The sequence below is a fragment of the Chenopodium album genome, chromosome 13 (assembly GCF_948465745.1).
Source record: "Chenopodium album chromosome 13, dcCheAlbu1.1, whole genome shotgun sequence".
Lineage (NCBI taxonomy): Eukaryota > Viridiplantae > Streptophyta > Magnoliopsida > Caryophyllales > Amaranthaceae > Chenopodium > Chenopodium album.
The window spans coordinates 3,921,663-3,949,407 of record NC_137846.1 but is presented as its reverse complement, the minus strand read 5'-3'; the positions used below and the strand labels follow the sequence as shown (position 1 = coordinate 3,949,407).

At 36.8% G+C, this 27,745-nt stretch overlaps 4 protein-coding genes and 1 pseudogene across 4 annotated transcripts; 4 read left to right on the top strand and 1 right to left on the bottom strand.

Annotated features, from left to right (window-relative positions):
* Window positions 1–8,593: 8,593 nt before the first annotated feature.
* On the bottom strand, window positions 8,594–9,662 carry LOC145574304 (TLC domain-containing protein At5g14285 pseudogene; annotated as a pseudogene).
* A 2,930-nt stretch (window positions 9,663–12,592) lies between these two features.
* Window positions 12,593–19,669, top strand: LOC145574302 (uncharacterized). The gene is made up of 8 exons (XM_081632057.1): window positions 12,593–13,483; window positions 14,978–15,069; window positions 15,224–15,924; window positions 17,136–17,206; window positions 17,812–17,901; window positions 18,012–18,209; window positions 18,729–18,801; window positions 18,961–19,669. Exons 1-8 carry the CDS (start codon window positions 13,103–13,105, stop codon window positions 19,122–19,124), a joined length of 1,770 nt encoding a protein of 589 aa, XP_081488183.1. The 5' UTR covers window positions 12,593–13,102; the 3' UTR covers window positions 19,125–19,669.
* Window positions 19,670–20,735: 1,066 nt separating this feature from the next.
* Window positions 20,736–21,185, top strand: LOC145577102 (pentatricopeptide repeat-containing protein At2g16880-like). The gene has a single exon (XM_081634775.1). The coding sequence runs from the start codon at window positions 20,736–20,738 to the stop codon at window positions 21,183–21,185; it is 450 nt and encodes a 149-aa protein (XP_081490901.1).
* Window positions 21,186–21,236: 51 nt separating this feature from the next.
* Window positions 21,237–22,312, top strand: LOC145577101 (uncharacterized). Its single transcript, XM_081634774.1, has one exon. It carries the CDS (start codon window positions 21,237–21,239, stop codon window positions 22,191–22,193), a length of 957 nt encoding a protein of 318 aa, XP_081490900.1. The 3' UTR covers window positions 22,194–22,312.
* An 823-nt stretch (window positions 22,313–23,135) lies between these two features.
* LOC145574301 (wall-associated receptor kinase-like 8) lies at window positions 23,136–26,923 on the top strand. The gene is made up of 3 exons (XM_081632056.1): window positions 23,136–24,676; window positions 24,798–24,956; window positions 25,277–26,923. The coding sequence occupies exons 1-3, from the start codon at window positions 23,731–23,733 to the stop codon at window positions 26,506–26,508; spliced, it is 2,337 nt and encodes a 778-aa protein (XP_081488182.1). The 5' UTR covers window positions 23,136–23,730; the 3' UTR covers window positions 26,509–26,923.
* The last annotated feature ends 822 nt before the right edge of the window (window positions 26,924–27,745 follow it).

The window sequence follows — 27,745 nt, the reverse complement described above, 5'->3', positions numbered from 1 at the left end:
CAGCCTTGATTTTGGCCAAGGAAGTAACCCATCTCCTTGAGACCTTAACTACGTTGTAAGCATCCTATAACCCTTTAAAAAATAGGGAAACATCCTATAACCTATTATCGTAGTACATAACTTTCTAAATAACTACCGAGGCTAGTTTTGTTTATATATTGTTGTACGTGTTGAGTTTAGCATTATTCACACACTCACTTCAGACCCTTAAGAGCTAAAATGGCCGCTAAAACCTTAAACGAACATTTTTTAACACGCAAATTGATGAAAAAATTGAATTAGGCTACAATTTACAATTTATAGCAACTTTTGGGTTGCAATTTGCAAATTTTTTTAATGGCTGCAGTTTGTAAAATACAAGTTTTAAATGACTGCAATTTGCAAATTTTCCCTTATTTTACCTACAGTTTTTTTCCTAAAATAAGTTCAAATAAGATATAAGCCATATAACAAACAGGTGCAACTTTGTTTCTTCTCTTTCTACGCTCTATTTCAAATGATAATTATGTTTTGATCTTTAGATAGTTTGTATTGCAACATTTAAGAATTTATATAGTCAAATATGCATTATTAAAAAAAAGAAATTGACTTTATAAATCTACAAATCGAAATTATTAACTCAAACACGATCTCACATAAATACATTTTTCTTATTATAATCCACATAAATAAATTGGATTCATTTTTATAAAAAAATTTCATATAAAACTAACCGCTTGAACCTAAATGAGATTCCATAATACTAATACGAGTATTATGAAATAACAAGGATAACTTTGAGCATTTAGACTTTTTTCCTTGTTCCTTTTTAGGAAAATTTACAAATTGCAGTTATTTAAAAAAAATGCAAATTGCAGTTCAAAAGTACTAATAAATTGTAAATTGCTACTCAATTCAATTTTTTCATTGATTTGCGTGTCGAAAAATGTTATGTTAAGGTTTTAGGGGTCATTTTAGATCTTAAGGGTCTAAATTAACACGGAATTGACAAAAAAATTTACATAAGTGCCTCGTTTTGCGTATAAATAATATATAGATTTTCATGCAACTATTTTTTGCCGTGAAAACAAGGCTCTTATGTTAATTTTTTGCCAATTCCGAGCTTAATTTGAACCCTTAAGAGCTATAATGACCCCTTAAACCTTAACGAAACATTTTATAGCACGCAAATTGATGAAAAAATTGAATTAAATTGTAATTTATAATTTAATACTCCCTCCGTTTCAATATGATAGTCCCATATGGAATCAATCACATAAAATAAGAAAAAGTGAATATTTGGAATCTAGCATTAAAGTAAAAAAACAATTCATAAATCATTAGGAAAGCATTAGCCTTAATTGCATTTGGAATCTAGCATTTAATTTTTTTGATTTTTTTTAGGAAAGCATTAGCCTTAATTGCATAAATCAAGGGAGTAATTTCTTTACTTAGAGTTATGTTATTAATTCACAATTAATTAATCTAAGCAATCAGAATTTAATATGTATAAAATAGGAAATAAAATTAAGTTAAAAGTAGAATACATTCAATATGGGTAGATCTTTTTGAAACGCCCAAAATAATATATGGGATTAACAAATTGAAACGAAGGGAGTAGTATTTTTGGACTGCAATTTACATTTTTTTATTAAATAATTATAATTTGCAAAATTTAAACTTTAAATGGTTGCAATCGACAAATTTTCAAACTTTTAACACTAGAAAGATGGAAGTTAAATCCTATCCACTTTCGTGAAGTCATAACTCACGCCTCACAAAAATAATGAGACATCATACCAACTTTTTCGGCAAATCACCTAAAAGTTGTATAGAATAAAGGCAAGTTTATTTTCCTACCTAGTAAAGTATATTTCAATAAAGAGAAATTTAATATAGTGGGTTCAATATTGAAAAAATAATAGAAAGAGGAGCTTTATCAAGAGTCTCGCTCTGGAGAATAGGGTTCCTTTCTCGCGGAGGTCAGAGGGTTTTCTCTTGCGTGTTCAAGCTTGTCTACCCTTGCTTGAGGGTTGATTCTTGGTGAGATGGCGGAGGAGATTGTAGAAAAGTGGTCGAATCTGAAAATTACGGCAGAGGAAGATGATATCGCAGATTTGGGTGCTTCGAACTCGGACCCTCAGGAGAACAAAATCGCCTTATCGGTGGTCGGAAAACTGCTGACGGTAAGATCGTAAAATTTTGATGCTATGCAACGAACCTTGAAAGGGGTTTGGCAATTGAAACGTGATGTAGTATTTCGTAAGATTGAAAATAATCTCTTTATCATCCAATTCTTTCATTGGCGTGATAAAGAGAAGGTCCTTGACGGGGCACCGTGGAACTTTGAGAACCAATTACTTTTACTTAAGGATATTGCTGGTAACGAACAACCAGAGACTATTGAACTGAAATTTTGCCCTTTTTGGATTAGACTATATAACTTACCCCTTGACAGTAGATCGAATGAGGATGTTAGGGTGATTGCGGATAAAATCGGGGCTGTGATAGAGGTGGAGAAGGATGAATTGGGGTGGGACAAATCTCGTAGAGTGCGTGTGATGCTAGACACGTCGAAACCTCTGCGAAGGGTGCAAAAAATCAGAAACAAACAGGGGAATGTGACGATGATTCAATTGAAATATGAACGGTTGTCTACCTTTTGCTTCATGTGTGGGGTAGTTGGACACACTGAGCGTGACTGTCCTACGATTGAAGAAGATGAGGAAATTGAAGAGAAGCAATGGGGTCTATGGCTAAGAGCTTCTCCTCGCAAAGGTCGCGCAAAATTGATTGATGATGTGACTGCTATACAATCTTCCTCGAGGAGGGAGTTGGTGTTCACTTGCAAACCAGTTGCCATGCTTAACAGAGAAACAGGAAGGGGGAGACAAGGAGGTAAAGGGAGTGAGGAGGGAGAGGGGTTAGCTGATCTGTCAGGGGCGTGTCTGGAGAGTGGTAAGAAGAGTGTGCAAAATAATGGGAAGGAGGGGGTATATGGGAGTGAGGAGGGGGGAAGGGGTGAGGAAAACACTTCAGGGGTGAGTGTTGCAATCCCGTTATTAATGGGGAATGTGAACTCGGGCAGGATATTTGTGGCAGGGGAGGGAGAGAAGGCGAGTAAGGTGGGGGGTAAGGGTTCGAGAAAATTTAAAAAAGGATGGCAAGAGAGGGAGAGGGGGGAGGTGAGTAAAATGGATTATGAGGGTGAGGTCTTACTTGGAAAAAGGAATAGAGAGGGTGAGGATAACTTGATGGAGGTGGAGAATGTAGCGAAGAGAACTATGCTTGATGGTACTTTACATGGATGGCGAGAGGCGGGGGTAGCGGAGGAGCTTCCCCGCCAAGCCCAATGAGTATTCTTAGTATTAACTGCAGAGGTCTGGGCAACACCGATGCAGTTAATAATCTCCGGAACTTAGTACGGAGGGAGGCCCCGTCTCTCATTTTTATGATGGAGACGAAACTTAGTAGTGGTGGAATGATGAAAATTCGTTCGAAATTAAGTGGTTTTGATGGGATTGCTGTAGATAGCCGTGGTCGTTCGGGGGGCTTGGCTTTGTTTTGGAGGAAGGAGATCGAGGTGGAGCTACGGTCGATGTCGATACACCACATTGATGTTTTTGTGAAGAAGGGCATTGGTGAGGTTCCTACTTGGCGTCTATCGGGGTTCTATGGGTGGCCTGAGGTTCATAACCGGCACTTATCTTGGGAATTATTGGGGAACCTTGCTAATGAGTGTGATGAGGCATGGGTTTGTATTGGGGATTTCAATGAAATCCTTCATGAATCGGAGAAGAAAGGGGGGCGTGATCGAGCCTTGTGGCAAATGGAGAACTTTCGAGATGTTATTGATAGGTGTAACTTAGTTGATTTGCCTTACTCCGGGTACGAGTTTACTTATGATAATGGGCAATGGGGTGAGGATAATGTTCAATGTCGCCTCGATCGAGCTCTTGTTCTTCAAAGTTGGAGAATTTTGTTCCCAAATACGAAGTTGCTGCACCTTGACCGTGAGTGGAGTGATCATGCCCCGTTGAAGCTCACTCTTGATGGGAGCGTGGATGAGGTACGGAGAAAGGGGAGGATCTTTCGGTTTGAGCAAGGCTGGACAGAAAATGAGGGTTGTGAAAAGGTGGTAGATGGTGCATGGCTTGCGGGGGGAGCTGCAGTGGAGAATAAAATAGCCTTGTGTGCTGCGGAGTTGGCGTCTTGGAGTGAGAAGGAATTTGGGCATATTTTTAAGGAGATTCGGAAGAGGAGAAAGCGGCTGGGGGCTCTTAATAAGGAGGGCAGGTCTGAAAGTCAAGTTAAGGAGAGAAGGAGAGTGGTTAAGGAGATTACTAATCTCCTACATCAAGAAGAATTATATTGGAAGCAAAGATCGAGGGCTTTGTGGTTGGAGGCCGGGGATCGAAATTCTAGTTATTTCCACAGGAAAGCTTCTAGTCGAAAACAAAAAAATAAAATTTCTTGCTTGGTGTCTGATGATGGCATTACACATAATGGGGAAAAGGAGGTGGAGCAGGTGGCTACAAATTATTTTCGGCATTTATTTACCTCGTCCAATCCGGGTAATTTTGATGATGCTCTAATGGGGATTGAGAGAAGAGTCACTGATGATATGAATGATACACTTGTAGCCCACTACACTCCGGATGAGGTTTTGTGCGCGTTAAAACAGATGCACCCGTTGAAAGCCCCGGGGCCAGATGGTATGTGCCCTCTTTTCTTTCAGACTTATTGGCACATTGTTGGTCCTGCTGTGACTAGTTTGGTGTTAGGAATTTTGAATGGTGATGATATTCCAACGTCTATTAATAAAACTTTCATTGTTCTTATTCCGAAGAAAAAAGCCCCGGATAAAATGGTTGATTTTAGGCCGATCAGTTTGTGTAATGTGGTGTATAAGTTGGTCACTAAAGTTTTGGCTAATCGTTTAAAAATTTTTCTATCGGAGATTACTTCAATTAATCAGAGTGCTTTTACTCCGGGTAGATTAATTACAGATAACATTTTGGTGGCCTTTGAGATGTTTCACCATATGAAACATTCTGCTAGTTTGGAGGGATTTATGGCTCTAAAGCTTGATATGGCTAAGGCTTATGATAGAGTGGAATGGGATTTTCTGAGGGCGGTGATGACTAAGATGGGATTCGCAGGGTGTTGGATTGATCGGGTTATACACTGTGTTTCTACGGTTTCTTTTTCTGTGTTGATAAATGGAGCACCTTCAGGGGAGTTTACTCCTAGTAGGGGTATTCGGCAAGGTGATCCATTATCCCCGTATTTGTTTATTTTATGTGCGGAGGCTCTCTCGGGTTTGCTTAACAGAGCGGTGGAGAATGGTACTTTGCATGGGATTCGTGTGGCTCAGTCGGCTCCTTCTATTTCCCATTTATTGTTTGCGGATGATAGTATTATTTTTTCGAAGGCTAGTGAGGCGGAGGTGGACAACATTGGGGAAATTCTGAAAACTTATGAGTTGGCGTCGGGGCAAATGGTGAATTTGGGAAAGACGACTGTTTCCTTTAGCAAAGGAGTGAGTGAGGTGAGACGGAGAGAGTTGGCGGATAGGTTGGGAGTGAAGGTCGTTGATATTCATGATAAATATTTGGGTCTCCCAACAGTTATTGGGAGATCGAAGAGAGTGTTGACGAAGGATATTAGAGAAAAAGTGTGGAAAAGACTACAAGGGTGGAAGGGGGGTTTTCTTTCTAAGGCGGGTCGGGAGGTGTTGATTAAGGCAGTGGCCCAATCTATCCCGACCTACGCGATGAGTGTGTTTAAATTCCCTTCTTCTTTTTGTGACGAGTTGAGGGCTTTGGTAGCAAACTTTTGGTGGGGGCAAAAAAATGGAGAGAGAAAAATTCATTGGGTGGCGTGGAAGAAGATGTGTGCTCCTAAGGCTAGTGGTGGTCTCGGGTTTCGTGATTTAAAATTGTTCAACGCTGCATTGTTGGGTAAGCAAGCATGGCGACTTCTTCAACATCCCGAGAGTTTAATTGTGCAGATTTTGAGGGCTAAATATTTTCCGAATGGTAGTTATCTTACTTCAGAAGTTGGGGCTAATCCTAGCTATACATGGAGAGGGATTTGGAGTGTGAAATGGGTGATTCAAAGAGGTATTAGATGGAGGGTTGGCGACGGATTGAGTATTCCAATTTGGGGTAGCCCGTGGATTCCTGAGACTCAGTCTCGAATGGTGATCTCACCTAGGGGATCGGTAAGGGAGGATATGAGGGTGTGTGATCTTATTCATCTCCCTACTGCCACATGGGATAGGAAGGTTATTGATGAATTGTTCCTGCCTTTTGAAAGGGAACGCATATTAAGAATTCCTATTAGCTGTCGTCTGCCGGAGGATAGCTACTGCTGGGAACTCGAGAAGAATGGTGATTATTCGGTTCGTTCCGCCTATAGAGCTATTTTTGGGGATGTGGATACAAGTGAGCTAGCTACTGCTTCAAGTGGGTCAAATGTGTGGAGTAAAATTTGGCATGCTAATACTCTCCCACGAGTGAAAATTTTCTTTTGGCGTGCGTGTTGTGGAGCTCTTCCCACGATGGTGGGGCTTCATCGAAGAGTATCAAGTATGGATCCTTTATGTAGCATTTGTGGTTCGAAGGAGGAAACTGATTTGCATTGCCTTCGGGATTGTGTAATTGCGCGGTTAATTTGGAACGAGAGTGGTGTGACTGATGGAATCGAGGGTGGCTATAGGAGTTTTGGGGATTTTGCCTTGACTCGTATTGATTGTTTGCCAAAGAAGGAGCATGGGTTATTCATGACCATTTGTTGGGCCATTTGGAATGCTAGGAATAGGTGGCTGTTTGAAGGGGAGGCTTGTGATCCTCGAATTTCAATGGCATATGTTTGGAAGCTCATGTCTGAACTGCAGCACGAAGATGATGTGGGTGTGGGGGTGAGAGCTGCTGCTCTTGTTCGTTGGAAGCCCCCTGCTGGGTCGAGGGTGAAAGTGAATGTAGATGCTGGCATTTGGGAAGGTTTGGGGTCGAGTGTGGGGGCTGTTATTCGTAGAGCTGATGGCAGTGCTTGTGCTGCTATAACTTGGATGGTGGATGATAGATGGGCTCCCAATATTGCTGAAGCTAAAGCACTCTTGTTTGGGCTTCAAATGGCAGTGGACCTTGGGTTTAAAGATGTGGTCATGGAAAGCGATTGCCTCGGTTTGATTAATGCTGTTTCGTCACGAGAAAGAGGGAGTAGTTCTTTTCACCTTATATTAGATGATATTTATCATGTTAGTGGTTTGCTTGAGTCGGTTAAGTGGAGCTTTATTAGGAGGGAGGGGAATAAAGTGGCGCATGAGCTTGCTCATTGTATGCCTTGGGTTGTAGGGAAGCAGGTTTGGTCTTCGACTTTTCCTGAGTGTATCGTTGCTTTGTTAAATTCTGATCTCCCAAGTAATGAAAGCTAAGTTCCCAGTTGGGGCTTTCCTTCAAAAAAAAAAATATTGAAAAAATAATGGTACTACTAGAAAATATTCTCATAAAAAGAATATGCCTTTTTTTTTTTTTTTGCAACAAGCTTATGTATGGCATTAATTGCGTGATCTCATTTTCTTTGTGCTAATAGCAATGTTTACAACTGGCTTAGAAAAATTCATGGTTAAGAAGGCAATTGGAATTTTGAATCAACAACATAGGCCAACATAAAAAGATAGTAATTCCTCTGTTTAATGTTACTATGAGTCTATGATAGATACTAGTATAGCAATGTTTTTTAAAGCTAAAGTCGATATTAGTCGCTTAAGCTGTATTGATATTTTTTGCTAATATTTATAGCCCACAAAAGATAACCTAAATAATACGGAGTATTTATCTCTACCATATTTAAACTTTTCTAATCCTAGACATATCAAATTATCATAAATTTATAATCGTAACGGACTCTATTGAATTCCAACTTATATTTTCTTATATTTTCCAACTTATATATTTTCCCATACGACTATTATGAATCTATAAGTTGGAAATATATTTATGTCATTCAATAATTCATTCAGTAACCAATTAATTTTTTGTCATTTAGTTTTTTGCCTAGTTAGTAACTTGGGCGGCTATTTTTACTCGATAAATACTAGGGTTATCTCTCATTTAGGCATGGGATAACATAAATAAATTTACTAAAATATAATAAAGATTACTATATAAATTAAAGATACTCCGGCTTAAAGACAAAAATTAGATACATTTCACCTTAACATATACTACGTACAAGTAATGCAACTAATCCAAGTGACTATATAATAATATGATGGATCGATGGGAGTAAGTAACTTGGTATGATTTTAAGGAAATTTTATCATTTTATTGGTATGACTAGTGAATCTAATCAACTCGCAAGCTACTCTACTCAGCTTGAGATTTTCAAAAACCAAGCACGATATAGTTATTTAATCATTTACAACATCACTATAACTTGATTACATCATAAACTTAATAAATTAATGTACTTCAATTATAAGTCGATTTATTAGTCAAAAAGTGACAAAGACAATAAATTAAATAATTAATCACAACTTACAACACAAAACACCAATTAACAAATTGAAAACCACACAAATAAAGCCAAAACAAATTGAAAGCACCTGATTTTTTTTTTTCCAAATTATATTTATATATATATATAATCCAAAGTGCAATACATTAATATTTATATTTGCACAAAAAAAAAAAAAAAAAAAAAAAAAGAAGTAAAATTACAATTATACCCTTATTGAACTTTCTTCTTCCTCCATTGTCTAAACAACTCCACCCATAAATTCCATATCCACAAAATACTGACTGTTATTGCTGTTACAATAACACAAATCCAAGAAATCATAACCCAAGTTGGAATAATACCATTCCCATCTCCTTTAAAATAAGAATACCCCATTTTATACACAAATAATGGCCCTAAAATAACCCTAGCAACAGTATAAATTACATAAAAAGGGAGTGACAAAATAGAGTAGATTTTTTCAGCAAGTTCCGATTCTACCCTTTTTGCATTTGCCAAAGTCCAAAGATTTTGCAATAAACTTGTGATTTCAGCCAAAATTAGCAGCACCAAGATAGAGAATGCACCATGAGAAACAAGATAACGGCAAGTTATGAACACGAACAAAGTTGCTAAATGATGCCCAATAAATAAAAGATCAGAAGGGTAGAAAATTAGGTAATGGGTCAAATCCATGATGAAATAAGAAATACTGTAGTCAAGGATCGTGTTTTGGAGAAGGGTATTTTGGGAAAAGAAAGATTGGTGAGAGTTGTTGTTGAGGAGAGAGAAAATAGCGAGGATTGCAGCTGGGGTGCCATGGAAGAGGGAGATGAAGCAGCTAGCACCTTCTGGGCGGAATTTAGGGGGCCAATTTTTGAAGATTATGAAATACCCAGTTAAATAAATTGTAAGAAAAATTGGTAGAAACAGTAGAATTGATGATTGGGTCGGTTGAATTGATAAGGGTTCCATTATTATTTGATTGATTTGGGGTTTTTGTTTTTTTGGGGGTTTTTTCTGGGGATTTTGAAATTAGGTTTTTTCTGGGGATTTTTTTTGTTGAATTTGAATTTGTTGGGGAAATTTGGTGTGAAATTTGAAGAAGTGAAGTTATTGTTTTAATGGGAGTGAGGAGGAGAGAGAAAGAGAGAGAAAGGCGAAGGTGGGTGAGAAGAAGGGGTTTGGGGTTAAGGGAAGAGGGTAATGAATAATGAGACGACTTTATGATTAAGAGTTTGATGGTGAAAACCCGTTGAAGGATTCTTTTTACTCCGTAAAAGTTTGATTAGAATTTAACCTCTTTCAATCATATGAGTTTGATACAATTATTCAAGAAAAAATTGTCCCCATTAATCCAAACTTTGCCTCGTCCGTCAATAATAATCCATACTTTCGATTATTCACCATCACTCCCAATTTTGCCCCACATTAATTTCTATTGCACCCAACTTATCTACAACCGGTTAATCCGGTCAACATTTGTGTGTTAGATTTTTTTTTACACACGTGTCACTACGTAAATGGTCAAATAAAAAAACAAAAATGAAAAAAAAAAAACAAAATTAAAAAAGAAAAAACCCAGCCAACCCCTTAACGGCAGCCACCCCCACCGACGCACTCCCCACAAAAATTGGCCACCACAAAAGCAACCCCCCACCCCAAAATCAACCACGAAAATCGCCCACAAATGGACGAAATTGGCCGATGTTGGGGCTGAATACCCTAAATCGGCCGATTTTCGGCTGTTTGTGGCCGATTTTCGTGGCTACTGGGGAGGGGTTTTGGGGGTGGGGGTGGGGGAGGGGGGTTTTCGGGGGTGGGGGAAGGGGAAAGGGTGGGGGAGGGGTTTTCGGGGGTGGGGGAAGGGAAGGGGGTGGCTGGGCGACGGCTTCCGGCAATGGGGGAGGGGTTTTCGGGGGTGGGGGAGGGGAAGGGGGTGGCTGGGCGGCGGTTTCCGACAACGGGGAGGAGTTTTCGGGGATGGGGCCAATTTTCCGGCAGGGTGGGGGTGGGGTGGGGTGTTTTCCGGGCTAGGCATGGGTGGTTTGTGGTTTTTTTTTTTGTTTTTTTAAGCCAATTATAGGCTGACACGTGTCTTTTAACCTGTAATATTAGATTGGATGACCAATTGGGTGCAATAGAAATTAATACCCCCTAAAGTTGGGAGTGATGGTGAATAATCCAAAGTAGGAATTATTATTGGCGGACAAGACAAAGTTGGGATAAATGGGGGCAATTTTTCCATTATAGAATCGAACTTGTAATTATTTGTTATTTTTGTTATCTTCTCCCCTTCCTAATTTTATCTTTGATAAAGGTATAAATGAGTTTGATTAGAATTGAAATTTATAAATTCGTATATGTAACCGGTCACAACAACCTTCACAAATTTTTATACGTGGTTATTATATGGGGTTATTTCATTAGTGTAATAGGGGTTACTCGGTCAATATTATTACAGATTGATTGAACTTAGGGCCTGTTCTCATTGACTGAATTGAGCTGAACTGAACTGAAGTGAAATGAATATTTTATAAGAGAAGGAAATTAGGAGCTTAACTGAACTGAACTTATTAGAGCTGAACTGAAGTGAAAATAATCATATGAGAACAGGCCCTTAAACTTGTTGGTTAAGGTAGTTGTCAACTAATAATCCAATTTCCTTACTCGTTTTTTCTTATTTTATTAAATCAATAGTAGACAATGTTCTCTCACGTCATAAAAACAATATTCAATAAAAATAATTTCATTTCAATAAAAATCAATAACTCTTTTCAGTTCACCTTAAAAAAATTATTCTAGTTTTAGTAAAAAATAAATTCGGATTAACAAAAATAAGTTGAATAGAACAAGGCTTAGTATGCAACTCTATATTCATGTTATGCATGAGTTATCTGTATAATAATGATTTCTTAATTGATTTAATTTCGAAATATCATTGGTTATAAATGATGCACATGATAATTGTAGGCATAATTCTTATTAAAGGTAGATTTGGTTAGAAGAGTTCCGTTAATTTAAATGAATTTATTTAAAGTTAATGTAAGTTGAAGAATGAGGTGTTGATTGCTTGAATACTAGAGGTGAACATTAATACTAAGCCCCCTAGCTAGATTCAATATGGCTTGAGTAATATTCGGGTTTGGGCAGCGTAAGATCACATTTATAGTTAAAAAAAATCCGATCTGGTCCAAAAAAAAAGTGTATAGTTTGTCTTAGTCGACACTTTTTTTTTGCGGATTTGGGTATGATATTTTATGCCAAGACCTAGCCTTGGCCCAATTTCTGATTACCTCTACTAGATACTTCTTATTAATCCTACATTTCTTTAAGACAGAGTAATAGAGATAGATGGTTGGATTGTGATTTTATACTCATTGCGTCATTGCGCTATTTCTTTCTACTTGCTCTATTTTACAATAGATAAAATGAACGGGAACATACAACTTTATCGTACTAAATAATTAGTGCTCGTAGCATATAATTTTGTTTTATTCCTACCATTTTTATTGGATTTATTATTGTGTTAACCGTCCTTCCACTTGTTTACCTTCATCCACTTTAGTGCTTCTCGATTATCAATGCTAGATACTCCTTCTATTTCAAAATAAATGCCTTGGTTTGACTATGTACGTAGGTTCACTAATTTAGAATATTGTCAAATTTTTTTTAATTATCCACAAAGTATAAGTTACGAGGATAAATTAATATTTAGAAACAACATATAAAGACGATTCAAACAAGTAGCTACATGATTATATTTTCTTTTAGAAATGTAAATGCAAATGAAACAAATCCGTTTCCCAAAAAAAAAAAAAGGAAGAAAAAGGTGATAACTATTATCTCTAGGTAAGTGGTAATTGTCACCTAAACCTTCGTACCAATGCACTCAATACTCGTACCAAATACTCGTATATTGTACAATGTATGCATATGATATATGATTTCATCCACATCTGTACCCTTAACTCTTAAGGCAACCTTTACTCCGTGACATTTTCCTTTGAAAAGATCGAATACATTAATATACACAGAATAAAATCAGTAATTGTAATTAGACTAATAAATCCTGTACTAATTACATGTTTTCTGAGCAACTCTAGAAAACACGACATAGATTCAAAACCTTTATTTCTCTCTTCCCATCTTTATTTCTCTCTCCTACTGTCTGTATTCTGTAGCAACAACATTCTTTGCTTCTCTGCCATACTTCTTCTTCTTCAACAATTTGACCACTCTCTTCTCTTTCTCTCTCCTCTTCCTTAATTATTCATTTCTCACGCCAATAATTTCTGTACGCTTTCACATTTCAAGAAATTCTACTTTATCATTTTATTTTTCTCCATATCTTCAAACATTAATTCAGATTCATTGGCTGATATTCTACCCTTTAGCAGCTAAACCCACACAAATTTATTCAATTAGTAATTAAAAAAAATAATTCCTTATTTAAAAGTCAAAATTATGCTTACCCAGATCAATTTTCAGCTTCTCTGATCCAGAAAAAAATCTGGGAATATTGGGATTTTAGATAATATCTAAGATTCCCAATTTCCCCCAAATTCCATTTTTATTAATTTAATTTCGTGGGTTTTTCTTGATTCAATTTGAGATGTCAGGTTTCAAAGCCCCATGTCCTGCTAATTCAGTGTTATATAACAAAACCCTTTGTGCTTGTTCACCTGGGTATCTCTTCAATGCTACAACAAAAAGTTGCGGATTATTTACTATAAATCCTTCAAAGTTTATTGTAAATTCTGGGGTTGATTACTCAATTTCATTCCCAGAAACAATCTTTTCATTTGATCAAATTAAGAAGTTTACTCAATCTCAAGCTGTGTTCTTAGAAGCCACTGCAGTTTTGTTGGTTTCTTGGCTGTTGTTCTGTGTGTTTTTAAGGTTTCGCAAATTGGGGGATGGAAGAAGTATTTGGTTCCAGCTTAGATGGTGGATCAGTCGTCTTGATGTTTGCTTTGCTACAAGGCATTGGCTGGTAAATTGGGGTTTTTAAATTTTTTTTTTTATTGGTTTATTTTTGATGTTTGTAAGTTTGAAATGATTGTGTTTGATGGTTTATTGGGATGAATATTAAATAAGTAGCAGTTTAGTTAGCTTGAATGGAATTTAATTGTGTTTATTCATGGATTTTGATGTGTTTATATGTTCGTGTTGTTGTCTAGTAGTACTACTGCTAGTACCTGTGTGTTTATGTGGGGGCGCCCTAGCATGTGTGTGTGTGGTGTTCATATGATGTGACTCAATTGTTTGATAGTTTAGGCATAAAGGTTTTTGATAAGCAATGTGCTGCTAGGTGATAATGACCTTCATCTTGTTTGATACTTGAAATTGTAGCTGAGGATGTTATTGTGTTGCTCACTATGCTTGAGATTTTTTTACCTCCAATGGCATAATTTACATATTTGGCAGAACGCTATTTATGGATGTCATGTCTGATGGTTAAACACTAAGTTCTTGTTCATTATATCGATTCTTTTGGCATAACATGCTTAATGTTAAATCAAGCAGGCCATGGTTTCTAGTACACTTATGGTTTAGCATTTAGAAGCCCTTATTGTCTTGGGAGCATCTTTTCTGGAAGACGTTCATGAAATTAGCTATTGATGAAATTTGTTTCAGTTGTCTTTCTTATATGCTGCAACAAAATGGCACTGCATTCTGTTGTTGCGTGGGCTAGAAACTTCTTATGAGAACCCAATGTCTCTTATAGAAAGCCATTGTTAGATCTAAATTAGAAGGAGCAGATTGTTTATCAGATTTTAGAAGATTGTGAGGTTCTGTCAGTTTAGTTTAGTGGAGCTTAGTTAACTTCCTTTAGATTGAAATTTTGGTGTCTCTCTTTGCCATCACTTAATTATCTACCAAACCTATGATACATTAAGCTGAATAAAATAAATTAGTCGCACAATCAGATATTGAAGTTGTGGGAGCTTATAGATCTTTGTACATTTTGGCCTGTTGTAGAAGCAGAATAGGACAAGAATAAAGTTGCAGAACAGAAAGGAAAAAAAAAGGATCATTAGGTGTCAAGAGAATCGGAATGCTGTGTACTGAAGTTTGGAGGTACTTTAACCAACGCACACTACATTTTTCTCCCTAAAACGCTATATAACTATTCACGTAGCAATTTATTCAGTCAATTATTCACTAACTAACCATGAGAACAGACTGAATCTAGCTTGTGTTACCATGTATCATCCGACCTATGACATTTGAAACATTATCTTGTTATACTCGTAGAAGAATATTATTTTTGCTTATATCAGTTATATGTTTTATTGTCTCACAGAATTGTGTCTTTGTTGACCAGATTTCTCAACTCCTGCAGTTATGGAGCCAAGATGTCCATAACTGCTTTATTATCATTCCCCCTGTTCTTTGTCATCATTTCCGATTATTAACATCTTATGTATGACGCATTGACGCATTAGAACTCTTGTTGAACTGGATATCACATTTCTATGTGCAGGAGGATCAGAAGGTAGTTAAGAAGCGAAAAACTGAACTTGGGGGAGCATTCTCCATTGCCAGCTGGATACTTTTCATTGGTCTGTTTTCGGCGTGAGTATAGATTGTGTACAAAATTTGTTGTTTTTCTGATGCATATGTCCTATCAAAATTTGATTGTGTACAAATTTTCTGTCCATTTCTTGTTATATATGGGTATGCTGCTGCTAGGAAGCTTTCTTGACATGCTTTCCTCACTCTTCCTCAGGCTTCTGTATCAGATCATATCCAAAAGAAGTGTGGAGGTCCACAATCTGAGGGCAACAAATGGTCCTGATTTAGTTGCTTTCATGAATGATATGGAGTTTAATATTACAACCATTTCTAGTATGAGCTGCTCTCAATTGCGCAGTCTTGGTACTATTTTTTTGGGCAATCCAGGATCCATTGACTATCGCGTAGCACCTCTGTCAACCTTTGCCAACTATTCTTGCCTTAACACTTCCCGTGGACCAACAATAAGTTTGAGATGCAACAATTGCCCTCTTGGACGGGACAATGTATACATCTCATGGCAATTTATTGATTTGCCTGGTCAACCTGCCAGTGCAGTTGCGTTTGAATTCAATCTTACAGCAAGAAACCCTGCCCAGAAGAAACATATGAGTTTAGTCAGTGGTACGGTGAGAAGTGGAACTGATTTGAATGATATGCCTTTAGCATTCCGAGGCATGGGTACAAATATATTAAAGTTCAATTTATTTCCCAGAGTGTATCAGAATCTACATAATCTAAAGCTTGTCCAACCTCTGTTCCATGAGTTTGTTCTGGGTTCCTTTATAAGAGATGCAAATGCTCTTCAGGCGTCCCTTCAGAATCCAAATAATGGATTGATGAACACCACATTGCAAATCAATTTTCTCTCTGACTACATAGTTGAGATTGATAATCAGAATATATTGGGACCAGGTAAGCACTTTTGGTTATAATGTTAATTGCCTCTCTTGTTTATGAATCTCTATTTTCACTATATCTAGAACATGTTGCTTTGTTCACAAATGCTCATTAGTTCCTAGCCAATAGCCATTGAATATTGAGCATGAAGTGTAACGACATGCTTTGTTATCTGCAATGATGTGTTTGATTTACGGATCTGTTGTCTCTCATGTATAGTGGACAAATGGTGATGAATTTGACGACTGAGCTTTTGTTTAATTATTGCTCCTTATGTTCCTTAAATTCCATGCATTCTCTAATACAAAATTTTAAAACTAATAGGTCTTTAATTTGTTTGCGTAACCATTAAGGTAATTTAGCAGTAGAGGAATTTTAAAATTTGATTATCAACCAACAACCCATAGTGTACCAGTATTCCAGTGCCTCTCACTAGTGTCTAATCCATGGAGGGGTAAGGGAGGTCAAATGTATGCAGCCTCACCTCTGCAATGACAGAAGTTTTGTTCCATAGTGCCTCTCACTAGTGTCTAATCCATGGAGGGGTAAGGGAGGTCAAATGTATGCAGCCTCACCTCTGCAATGACAGAAGTTTTGTTCCATAAGATCCTTAATCGGTAAAGACTTTCAAACTAGGTGATCAGTTAGTATGGTGACTAGTTCTTTGTTATGAAAAATTAAGGAAGTATGAGGATTCAGTGATGAGAGTCCCCCATAAAATCTAGTTTCTTTTCAATAATGAAATTATGTGGGCTGTTAATTAAAATACAGTATCTCGAGTTCACTACAAATCCCCCCCCCCCCCCAACAAAAAAAAAGTAAAAAATAAATAAATTGCTAGCTTCTATTGTAGCATTCTCCTTTCTTAAAATGTATCCCCTGAACTTTTTGCTTGGCTGGTAACATGAAGCCATGTGAACAACTCAACCAAATCAGGGGAAGAAGCTCTGGGCTTGTTTTTTTACGTCAGCAATATTAATGACTGTATGTATGGTATTAAAGGTCTTGTTTCGAAGCTGAATTTGGCATCTGTTGCATGTTAGTGATGTTGCTGTGGTCAACGGCTGTTATTTGGACTGGAGCTAAGATTTGGATGGTGCAATCATTTTTATATGACAGTGATTCAGTTTTTTGACTCATTAAGATCTTTAATTTGTTTTAATAGCTTAATCCAATTATCCCCCTCTTCCCCACAATCTCATATCTTGTTTCATTTGGTACTGCAGTGAGCTTCCTTGCAGACCTCGGTGGACTTTACTGCATAAGTATTGGGATTTTCTTCTACCTTTTGGTGCAAGTAAGTAATGGTTTTATTTTTATGTTATCTATTACTTGCCAATGTATCACCAAAATGACACTGTATTGAAAATCACAACACAATTTTTGAGGCTGTTGCTTGTTCTCAAATAGTTTATGTACATGGATTATTTTGTTTATTGTGATGCCTGTAAATTGGCCTTCAATCTGCATGTCTTCTGTACTTTGTCATTGTACTATCCTATATTACATGGGTAGCTTCATTGTTATTCATAATATTATAGTGTAAAGGTTGTTCTACTTCCAGCAGATTTTGGTTTATGATCGAGTTAACTCTTTCCCTCTAAAATTGGATACTTCCGTATTTTGTCACATGGAAAGTCAGCTGGAACCTCTGATTTGGCAATTGGTTCTTTGCTGGTTTCTTGTTTTAGGTTCCTTTGGGAGGAAACTAGTTATGCTCCTGTCCTTAGTAAAGGGAAAATTTGTAATTTTACTTATACCTGCACACGCTACTCTTTTGAGTTACTTTTTTTTTTTAAAAATACTTATCTGTTCAATTTTTGTTATGGTCAGTTATATGAGTAAAACAAGTCTCTAATCCACCTTTTTGCTTGCTGATGAACTTTTTTTCATGACTGGTAGTGTGAATATAGAATCAAAAGACTACGTAATGAAGATCAGGTTTTCAGGAATATCAGAAGTCGACGTAAAGCTCAGGATCATTGGGATAAGGTACTGTTCTATTATTCCATGCATAATAGTAAACTACTAATTGAGGTGGTTTGCCTTCTTCCTTTGGAATCGAGTTCTGATTAGTCACTCTTTTTTAACCTTGGATCCAGTTGAGGAAGTATGTAATGTATACATGGGGTCCTAGCTCATTACTTGAAGATAATTATAACTTTAGCGGCAACGGATGTTGTGATTGTGCTGGGGGTGCCTCGCTTAGAAAAGGCGAATCCTTGCACAAAAGGAGTCGTCAAGAAATTAGTCTGCGTGCCATTAGTTTTGACAAGAAAGATAGTTTGCGTAAGGGAATGGTAAGTCTCTTATGGACTTCGTATTTGGTCTACATACGCTGCAGGTCTCTAACTCTCTACACTAAATTAGTTTGTTCAAAGCTCTGCATTTTTGGATTTTGCTTGAAAAGAAAAATGTTCACTTTACAATTCTCCTTTCAAAATGTCGTAAGACTCCTAGGTCTTTAGACCAATAGAGCAATGGTATGTTTGCGACTTAGGACGAGATTCTCAACTGTCTTGCACCAAGTCTTTGTTTAGGTCACCTAGTAATTTGTGGAATTATTAGTTCTTTTCTCCTCACAAGACAGTCCATTTAGCTGCCTTGATAACTTAATTTCCAAAATAAGCATTTACTTGTGTTTCTGTCCTGCATATGAGCTGATCTAGATTCAGATCGTGAGGTTTTGCATGTATGTGGTTGGTAAAAGAACTTTTAACAAGTGTTGCATCCATCTTTTGATGTATAGATTCAGCACTTTTACAATTTTTCACATTATTTTGGCTGCATAATTAGTGGAGTTCATGATGTTTAACCAGGTTGGAAAACATTTGTCAGAACCTACAAAAAGCTTGAAAGATGTTAATATTCCTCCTCCACCAACTTTACCTGGTAAGTTAATGCTGATGATCGCTTTGCTTCTTATTTTACTTGCTATTTCAATATTTCTCTAGTTTTTCTATCCACCCATGTTGGTGATTAAGAATGAAGGAAATTTGAATATGATAAACTGCACCGTGGTTTAACTCAATTACCATTTGTTTGTGGCAGAGTTTAATGGAAGTTCTAATGTTGATGTGTCTGATATCCACAAGAACCTTAAAGATCTATATGAATATAACACAATGTTAAGGGAGAAACTGGTTGATACCCAGTCTATGCTTCGTGTTTTAACAAACAAGTATCCATCTATGGCATCAGAAGTCCAAACGTGATATCTAACTTGCCAGTGGGCGCTAGTTGAGCTTGTCTCAGTAGCTTGAAGCAACTGCGCAACTGTAAATGTCGACTTCATAAGCTTCTGGTTTTCTCTGATGAACTCCTTCGTGCTGTTATTGAGGACAAATTATGTTTTATGATCTCCTTGATCTTGGGGAGCCGTATGTGTGGGCAGGCATTCAGTCATGTAAATTCGTACAGTTGAAGTTCATTGTTGGTTGGGGATGCAGAATCAAATTTGAAGGCATATATGGATATACCATATGCTGTAGTAGAGCGCTTTCCAAGTTTCCATCAAGAAAAAACATTGTTGCGACTCATTTGATCATTTTTTGAAATATACGAGTGAAAATATCAGTGTTGTTTCAAGAGCATTGTGCCTTTATTATTACTGCGTATTATTTTGTTATATTCTTATTGCAGTTTGTACATATATTTTTCAGTACGTGGATAAAAACCAAATGAGCAATGGTGCATATATTTCAACTTTGATTGTATTGTTCTTCAAAATTTATTTTTTGATGTATTGAAATTTGAAATACGTCAGTCTTCAATACTTTGTAATAGGTTGTACTATTACTACTATTACTACGGCATATGAATACTTTATTTTTTGGGAATGTGTGATGTGTCACTAGGGCAATGAGTACAAATTATTGAAATTACAAGTGAGAGTGGGGAATTTGAACAAGAGATATATTGTATACTTGTAGGTCAATATTCTCAGTGCGAACCAATTGGTCGTTGGTAAAGAGCACCTGGTACAATCCCTGCAACAATAATTAAGAGGGAATTGGAAACTAACCGTCTAGAATTGATTTTCAAATTCGAATTAACTCAAAAAATGAATCGGGTGGAATACCAAAAAAGTAAAAATATTCTTGTTAGTTGTTACATATGAAGTGCTACTCCCGTACTTTGTAGTACTAACAGAGTGTTGGTTCATTTGGTAATATTCGTAGTTTCTTACCTTACTTGTTAAATGTAATTTTATTATTATTATTATTATCATTATCATTATTATTATTATTATTTTCATCTGAATAAAATTTGAAGTTATTTTATTTTGTTAACGCTGATAAAGATTTGAGTCCATACTTGAAAATTTGAGTCCAATGAAACCATCAATACCACCAAAATAATACTCCTACTCCTGTTATTCACCAATTTCTACCTCCTTCCTCCTATAATTGCAGGCTACTGAAACTCAAGAACATCAACAGGGTTAAAGGGAATCGCTGCTTTTTCATCCTCTTTGTAATTCACAGCAATTTCAACAATGTACTCTTCTTCCTCTCTCTACAGTTCTTCCCCATTTCTCACTCTTTTCTCTTCTTTCTTTTCAATTTCTTTCTCGTTTTTACTCTTCTTATTTTGATGATCGTCATTTGATTCTTAATTCTGTTAGAGATCATTGCAAATTAGGGTTTTCCGATCTCAAATTACCCCTTTCCCTCTTCAATCAATTGACCTCTTTGCGTCCTCTTCCTTGTGTTATCGTTTTCAATCAGTTATTCACCGCCATTTCCAAATTGAAACGCCTTCATCCTCATTCCACCATTATCTCCCTTTCCAGGCACCTTGAATTACTGGGTATTCGATACGATATGCATTCGTTTGGTATTCTTACTAATTGCTACCGTCATTTAGGCCGCGTTGATTTCGGGTTTTCTATCGTGGCTAAATCCCTTAAACTTGGTTATCCCCCCAATAATTATACCTTTAACACCTTAATCAATGGTTATATACTTAATGATATGCTCCCTCAAGCTGCTCTTTTGTTGGATAAGATTGTTAAGCTTGGTTTCAAATCCGACATTGTTACCTGTGGTTCTATGGTTAAAGGTCTTTGTAGGATTGGTGACAATACAGCTGCTCTCAATTTGCTTAACAAAATGCAATCTGCTGGTTATTGTAAGCCTGACTTTGTCATATACAACACTATTATTGATAGTCTCTGTAAGGATAAGTTATTACAACAAGCTATGAACCTGTTATCCGCTATGAAAACCCAGGGTGTGCAACCCGATGTTGTCACATATAATACCTTGATTTGAGGCCGTTACAATTCTGGATGTGGGGAAGAGGCTAAGTGCGTGTTGACCGAGATGTTAAAGAGCAACATTGCACCAGATCTTAAGACTTACAGCATGCTGGTTGATATGTCTTGTAAAGATGGTAATGTTGTGGAAGCGGAAGCGATTATAAGACACATGACAGACAAGGGTGTAGCTCCTGACATCATTACTTACAATGCTTTACTTGATGGTTTTTGTTTGCGTGGTCAGATGAGAGATGCAAAAAAGCTACTTCATATCATGGCCCAAAATGGTTGTGAGCTTGATCTAGTAAGTTTTAGTACTATGATCAATGGATATGTCAAACTCAAAAACATTGATAAGGCTCTTACTCTGTTCGAATATATGGTTCAAAAAGGGATAACACCGAATGTTGTAACCTATTCCACTCTTATTGATGGCTCGTGTAAAGCCAATAAACTTACACTTGCACACCAGTTATTCACAGATATGCAAGCTCAGAGGGTTACTCCTAATGTTTTCACATATAACTCATTGCTTGATGGCCTGTGCAAAAGGGCTCGGCTGGGTGAGGCAGTGGCATTACTTGAAGATATGGAGGATAAAGGTATTAAACCTACTACTCTCACTTACAATATCCTAGTGAACAGCTTGTGTGAGGCTGGACAACTTGAAGATGCAGCAAAAATCTTCTCTGATCTTGTGTCAAAGGGCCTGCAACCAAATTGTAAAATATACACTACAATGATTAAAGGCTTCTGCAGGAAAGGGCTCATGAGTGAAGCTGCTCAATTATTAAGCAAAATGGACGAAGATGATTGCCCCCCTGATGGTTGTACCTATAATATGATCATCCGAGGATATATTCTCAATAATGACTTGTCAAATGCGCTATACTATTGTGACGTTATGGTTAGCAAAAGATTTAAAGCTGATGTTGATACTATTTCGTTGTTTGTCAGGCTTTTGTCTTCTGGTAATTTAAGTGACTCATCAAAGGGCTTGCTTCAGAAATTCATCAGTTGAATTGAAGGACTGCAGGAGTAAGGTCGTAAGATTGTACCTGCACTTGGCATCCTCGATCTTGTTGTTTTTTGGGGAACCAAATCTTCAATATGGTGTCAATGCTAAATGTAGAGGACAATTGTTTGATTTTGGGATATGATGTTTCATTCCTATTGATCAAGCATGCTTTGATTATACATACTTAAAGGCAATTGGTTGTCTAGGCCTTGTTTACTTTCTAGCATAAAGAGTCATACTCATGACTTTATTATACGAATTAGTTCTTATATTGCTATTGGGAAGGAAGACGGCCATTCTTCTTTGTGACAATCATGTAGAAAAGTCTGATTTGAATGATAATATACATGCTGAACTCGCTGGTGAGAGCTTGAAACATATGTCCTTGCCGAATTTACAAAACTACTTTGCAGTTTTTGCCTTTTTTTGGGTGTGGCAGGAAGCAAGGGCTGTGGCTAATAAGGAGAGAAGCTGCAATGTATCTTGTTCACTTGGTGTGTATATTTACACAGATTACAAAGGCTCTAAGCTATGCTCCTTTGCCTCCAATTTTCCATGCATATCTTGAATAATGAACAGCTTCTCAAATTGGACACTACAAAAGGTATCATTGATTTCATATGGTATGTAGACTACGTACTGAACTCTGATAGCAACATCTAGAATTTTTACTATTTGGTAGAGATTGTCCTATTTTGTCTATGAGCTTGAATTTTGCAAAACTTATTCTTAAATGTGCCCTGAAAATTTATTTCTTAAGGTATATGATTAGTATATATCAGAATTTGTTTTTTTCTTTGAATTTCCTATGAAAGTCTTGTCTTTATCTGATGGTTTATTTTAGACCACTAAATTCATGGTGAGTGGATAAGGCAATAGTGTCTTCTGAAAATGATATTAATCAGCCTTTGTTTCCTTTACTTTTCAATTTTTAGAAAGCAAACTCAGAGAGAAATAGTTCAATTTGTAATTGACCATGTGCAATATCGCTCGGTAAAGAATACAAATTTGAAGACCTTTAATTGGTAAGATTCTCATCATCTAGCCCTTTACCTATATACTTAGTACTTTCATAATCATGTGGGCATTCTCCACCCATAGTCCATTTTACACTAAGCTAAATAATGTACTCGTAAAATTCTTTGACTCTAGGTAATTATAGAGTATATGACAGCGGTTTAATAAACAGCCTATCCCTTTTTATCTATCAAAATGTAGCAAACTGTCATTGTCTAATTACTAAGCCTATGTTTCTTCTCTATTTGTTATCACCATGGTGTTGCTTTATGGATTTGAGTCTTTGACACTCCTATCCACCTTGGGTGGGAGTCTCTTAGATAGATTGCGTAACATTGCTGCCTATGTCACCTTTGGGCGGGAGTCATTATAGATAGATCACACACAGTTGACACCCACTGTTGACGTCTATGTGTTGCATTTTCCGTTAACTGCATACTGTATGAAGTGTTTTGTAGGATAGCATCAGCTTCTTGTTTTTTACTATAATATTTTCTTCCTTATTGGGAAGTATCAGTAGATCATGAAATTGGTGAGAGAAATGTTTCTTTTGAGAATATTAAATTCCTTAGGAATATTCTTCTTTACGATATGGCATTTGCTTGGTTTTCCATGTCTTGTGTGTGCCTCATTGTTGCAAACACAAGCAACCACCATGCTCTCTGCTGCCAATACTACACTGCCTGGATGCCCACGTAAGTGTGGGAACGTGACAATCCCCTACCCTTTTGGCATTGGGAGGAGATGCTCCTTGGGGTATAAGTATATTGTAGTATGTGACACCGAAAAAAATCTCTCTGTACCTAGAATATCTGGTAGACATATTCTTGATTTATCCGAGACCCAGATTACAGTTACAGATGGCCGTGTTGCTTCTTCATGCAATTTTGCTGAAGAAGGATCAGGTGAAGATGACACCTGGTCTAATGTTGTTCTGACAGGCCAACCCTATTCTGTGTCATCTGCCTCCAACATCTTTGTGGTCACTGGTTGCCGTCATTATGGATTGATTGAGGCACAAACAACTACTGGTCGAGAAGTTGCTAGCTGTGTTGCCTTGTGTTCTAGAGAAGAGGACTTACATAACAAGATGTGCTCGGGCATTGGCTGCTGTGAGGCTCCCATTCCAAAGGGCTTAAAGTTCTGGAATATTAGCCTAGAGAATATATATTACAACACAAGTGTTTCATCAGGGAATTGCAGCTATGCGTACATACTTGAAAAGTCGACCTTTAACTTTCGGGGGCTGCAGGGCCAAGACTCTGGATATCTGAAAAGTGTGCCTGTAGTGCTGGACTGGTTTATTCCCAATGAACGGTGCCAGGATGCTCAGAAGAACTCAACTACTTATGCATGCCAACAGAATACAAGTTGCATTGATCTTGGCCGTGCTCTAAATGTCATAGGGTATCGCTGCAAATGTCTACATGGGTATCAGGGAAATCCTTATCTTAGTCCGGGTTGTATAGGTAAGAATCTTATTTCTCGCCCTTTTTTGTGGCATGCTAAATATATTAACAGCTTAAAAATTAAGCTTGTTAGAGTCACCCCTATAAATAACTATTTGACTATTTGTACATCTTTTCCCAGAAATTGACGAGTGTGCAGGGGTGAATAATCCTTGTTCAAGCATTTGTGTCAACACTCAAGGAAACTATGAGTGTTACTGCCCAAGTGGTTTTTATGGTGATGGCAGGAAGGATGGTACTGGCTGTCGTTCGAACAGCTTGAAGTTGATCTTAGTTCTTGGTAATTGTTCTTTTTATATGTTTCTTGCAGTAGAAATTATAGTTAGATTAACATTTATAAAATTCAATAAACTGAGGGTTCTCTTATTTTGTAATCAGCCATGGCCTTAAATGAAAAGCCTGGTTACAGTACTGATTAAGATTTTGGAATGAATATGGAAACCTCTAACAGTTCAGAGCATTTCTCTAATCACATCTGAATATCTGTCTTCTCTTCTAGCTCTACCAACCAAAACACATAACTGTTAGGGTGTATAATTCTCTGCTATCCGCTGATGACCTCATCCTGAGCATAGTATCTATGTTATTTGCACTTTGCAGGACTTGGCTTGGGTTTGGGATCTATACTTCTCTTGCTCAGTGGGTTTTGGCTTTTCATTATAGCTAGAAGAAGAAGAAAGAGAATGCAAAGAGCCAAATGCTTTAAACAAAATGGTGGTTTGTTATTACAGCAGAAGATGTGGTCCAAGGATGGTATGATCGAAAAAACAAGAATTTTCACTGCTGATGAACTAGAGAAAGCTACCGATGGCTTCAATGAGAACAGAGTGCTGGGTCAGGGAGGTCAAGGTAAAGTTTATAAAGGTATGTTGAGTGATGGAAATGTGGTTGCGATAAAGAAATCTAATATTGGAAACAGCAATGGGTTGAGTCAATTCATCAATGAAGTGGTTATTTTATCAGAAATCAATCACAGAAATATTGTTAACCTGTTGGGATGTTGTTTGGAAACAGAAGTCCCACTGCTAGTTTATGAATTCATTCCAAATGGAGTTCTCTCAAAATATATACATGGTCCTAGTGAGGATTTCCCTATTACATGGGAAATGCGTTTACAAATTGCTATAGATGTCGCAGGTGCACTCACTTATTTACACTCCGCGTCCTCTAAGCCTGTCTTTCATAGAGATGTAAAAACTTCCAACATACTTCTTGATGCAAAATATAGAGCAAAATTATCAGATTTTGGGACATCAAGGTCTGTTGGTGTTGATCAAACTCATTTAACCACTCGTATTCAAGGTACTTTTGGTTATCTAGATCCTGAATATTTTCGGTCAAATCAATTTACAGATAAGAGTGATGTTTATGGTTTTGGAGTTGTTCTTGTAGAGCTCTTGACAGGAAAGAGAGCTGTTATTCCCACTGAATCTCATAATGGAAAAAGTCTTGTGTCATATTTTCTGTCAGCTATGGAAAATTCCAATTTGTATGATATTTTGGATGCTCAAGTTGCTAAGGAAGGCAGAGAAGAAGCTATATTTGCTGTTTCTAACCTTGCTAAAAGATGTCTGAACATTGATAGTAAGCAAAGACCAACAATGAGAGAAGCTGCTTTAGAGTTGGAGGTGATCAGTCAACTTCGTCATGCTCCTGTTTCAGCTCAAAAAAATCAGCCAGAGGTCACTGCAGAGACATCAACAGAGATTAATTATAGTCTAAGTGATAGTCTTTTGCCTCCAGACACATCTTATATGGAAGAAAATTGGTCTTTTTCTTCAAATTGGTCCACAGGCTCTAGAATTCAACACGAAACTCATGACGGGGCATGATTTTTCTGAACTCTGGTTTTGGCAACCAGAATTTTATATGCTCTTATTGTCTTGAACTTGTATTTGTTAGGTCAGAAAACGTGCATGTTTCGCATCAAAACAATTTGCCAGAAATGAGCTTCAATTTTACAGAAATCAAAGTGAGTGCAAGATACTGTCTATTGCATCCTACCCAGAAGAACATTGCTCATTACCTTAAATTAGGTCTGCCTCTCCTCCTTCAACACCCCTAGATCAAAAAGTGATTACAACATCACTGTTGTAAATGCTGCCAAGTTAATAAGGTAGCTAGCAATTTGCACGGATCTTGTTCCTGTTACTATGTGTATATCTGATTCTTACTAATACTATTTGTGAGCAGTATGACTAAATGTCTAATGATCACTCCTGTATTTTCTTGTAAAAATTATGACATTCCGGCCCTGTTTGATTTGATGTAAAAGGTTTTCATGGAAAATGATTTTTCCATTTTTTACCATTTTCCTTTGTTTGGTTTGTTCAGGGGTGGAAAACAATTTTTCCAAGGGTGGAAATTTCCATCTTTATGGAAAACATTTTCCTTTCCAAAACAAGGGAAGTCACATTTTCCTCTCTCTTCCTTGCCTCCTTTTTTACTTCCCTCTCATTCATCCTTACATTTCCACTCCTATTTTTTTATTTTTCTTGAACATTTCTTGTATGCAACCAAACAAAGGAAAACTAATTTGCAATTGTTTTTTTTTCTTAAAAATATGTTTTCCTGTAAAAATATTTTTTGATGTAAAAATATTTTTTTTTTACATTATTAAAAATATGTTTTAAATGAAAATATTTTGTTTTTTTTTTGTAAAAATATGTTTTCCTGTAAAAATATGTTTTAATTAAAAATATTTTGTTTTTTTTGTAAAAATATGTTTTCCTGTAAAAATATGTTTTGATGTAAATTTTTTTTTTTCTTCTTAAAAATATGTTTTCAATGAAAACTAATTTTCCATTGAAAATGTTTTACATTAAACCAAACGGGGCTTCCGTTTCATTCCCTCTTTTCCGATATTTACGGTCGGAGTCATGAGTTTAGTTTTATTTTTAAAAAGCGGAATGATGAGTTGTTCTTGGAATAATCTAGCAATGAGGATATTTCTTCCAATCTTTTTAGTTAACAGAAAAATCAGCCTTCTTATTTACTCTGTTATGAAGAAAACCAAAAAAATACGAAGTTTAATATAAACCGCTATTTCAAGTAGTGGTACTCGAAATT

Bases quoted from the DNA above. Each gene is read 5' to 3' on its own strand.
- LOC145574302 (XM_081632057.1), top strand. From the start codon at position 13,103: ATGTCAGGTTTCAAAGCCCCATGTCCTGCTAATTCAGTGTTATATAAC. The intron at 15,925-17,135 runs GTAAGCACTTTT...TTGGTACTGCAG, and splicing joins TCAGAATATATTGGGACCAG to TGAGCTTCCTTGCAGACCTC. The intron at 18,802-18,960 runs GTAAGTTAATGC...TGTTTGTGGCAG, and splicing joins TCCTCCACCAACTTTACCTG to AGTTTAATGGAAGTTCTAAT.
- LOC145577102 (XM_081634775.1), top strand. From the start codon at position 20,736: ATGCATTCGTTTGGTATTCTTACTAATTGCTACCGTCATTTAGGCCGC.
- LOC145577101 (XM_081634774.1), top strand. From the start codon at position 21,237: ATGTTAAAGAGCAACATTGCACCAGATCTTAAGACTTACAGCATGCTG.
- LOC145574301 (XM_081632056.1), top strand. From the start codon at position 23,731: ATGAAATTGGTGAGAGAAATGTTTCTTTTGAGAATATTAAATTCCTTA. The intron at 24,677-24,797 runs GTAAGAATCTTA...ATCTTTTCCCAG, and splicing joins TCTTAGTCCGGGTTGTATAG to AAATTGACGAGTGTGCAGGG. The intron at 24,957-25,276 runs GTAATTGTTCTT...TGCACTTTGCAG, and splicing joins GAAGTTGATCTTAGTTCTTG to GACTTGGCTTGGGTTTGGGA.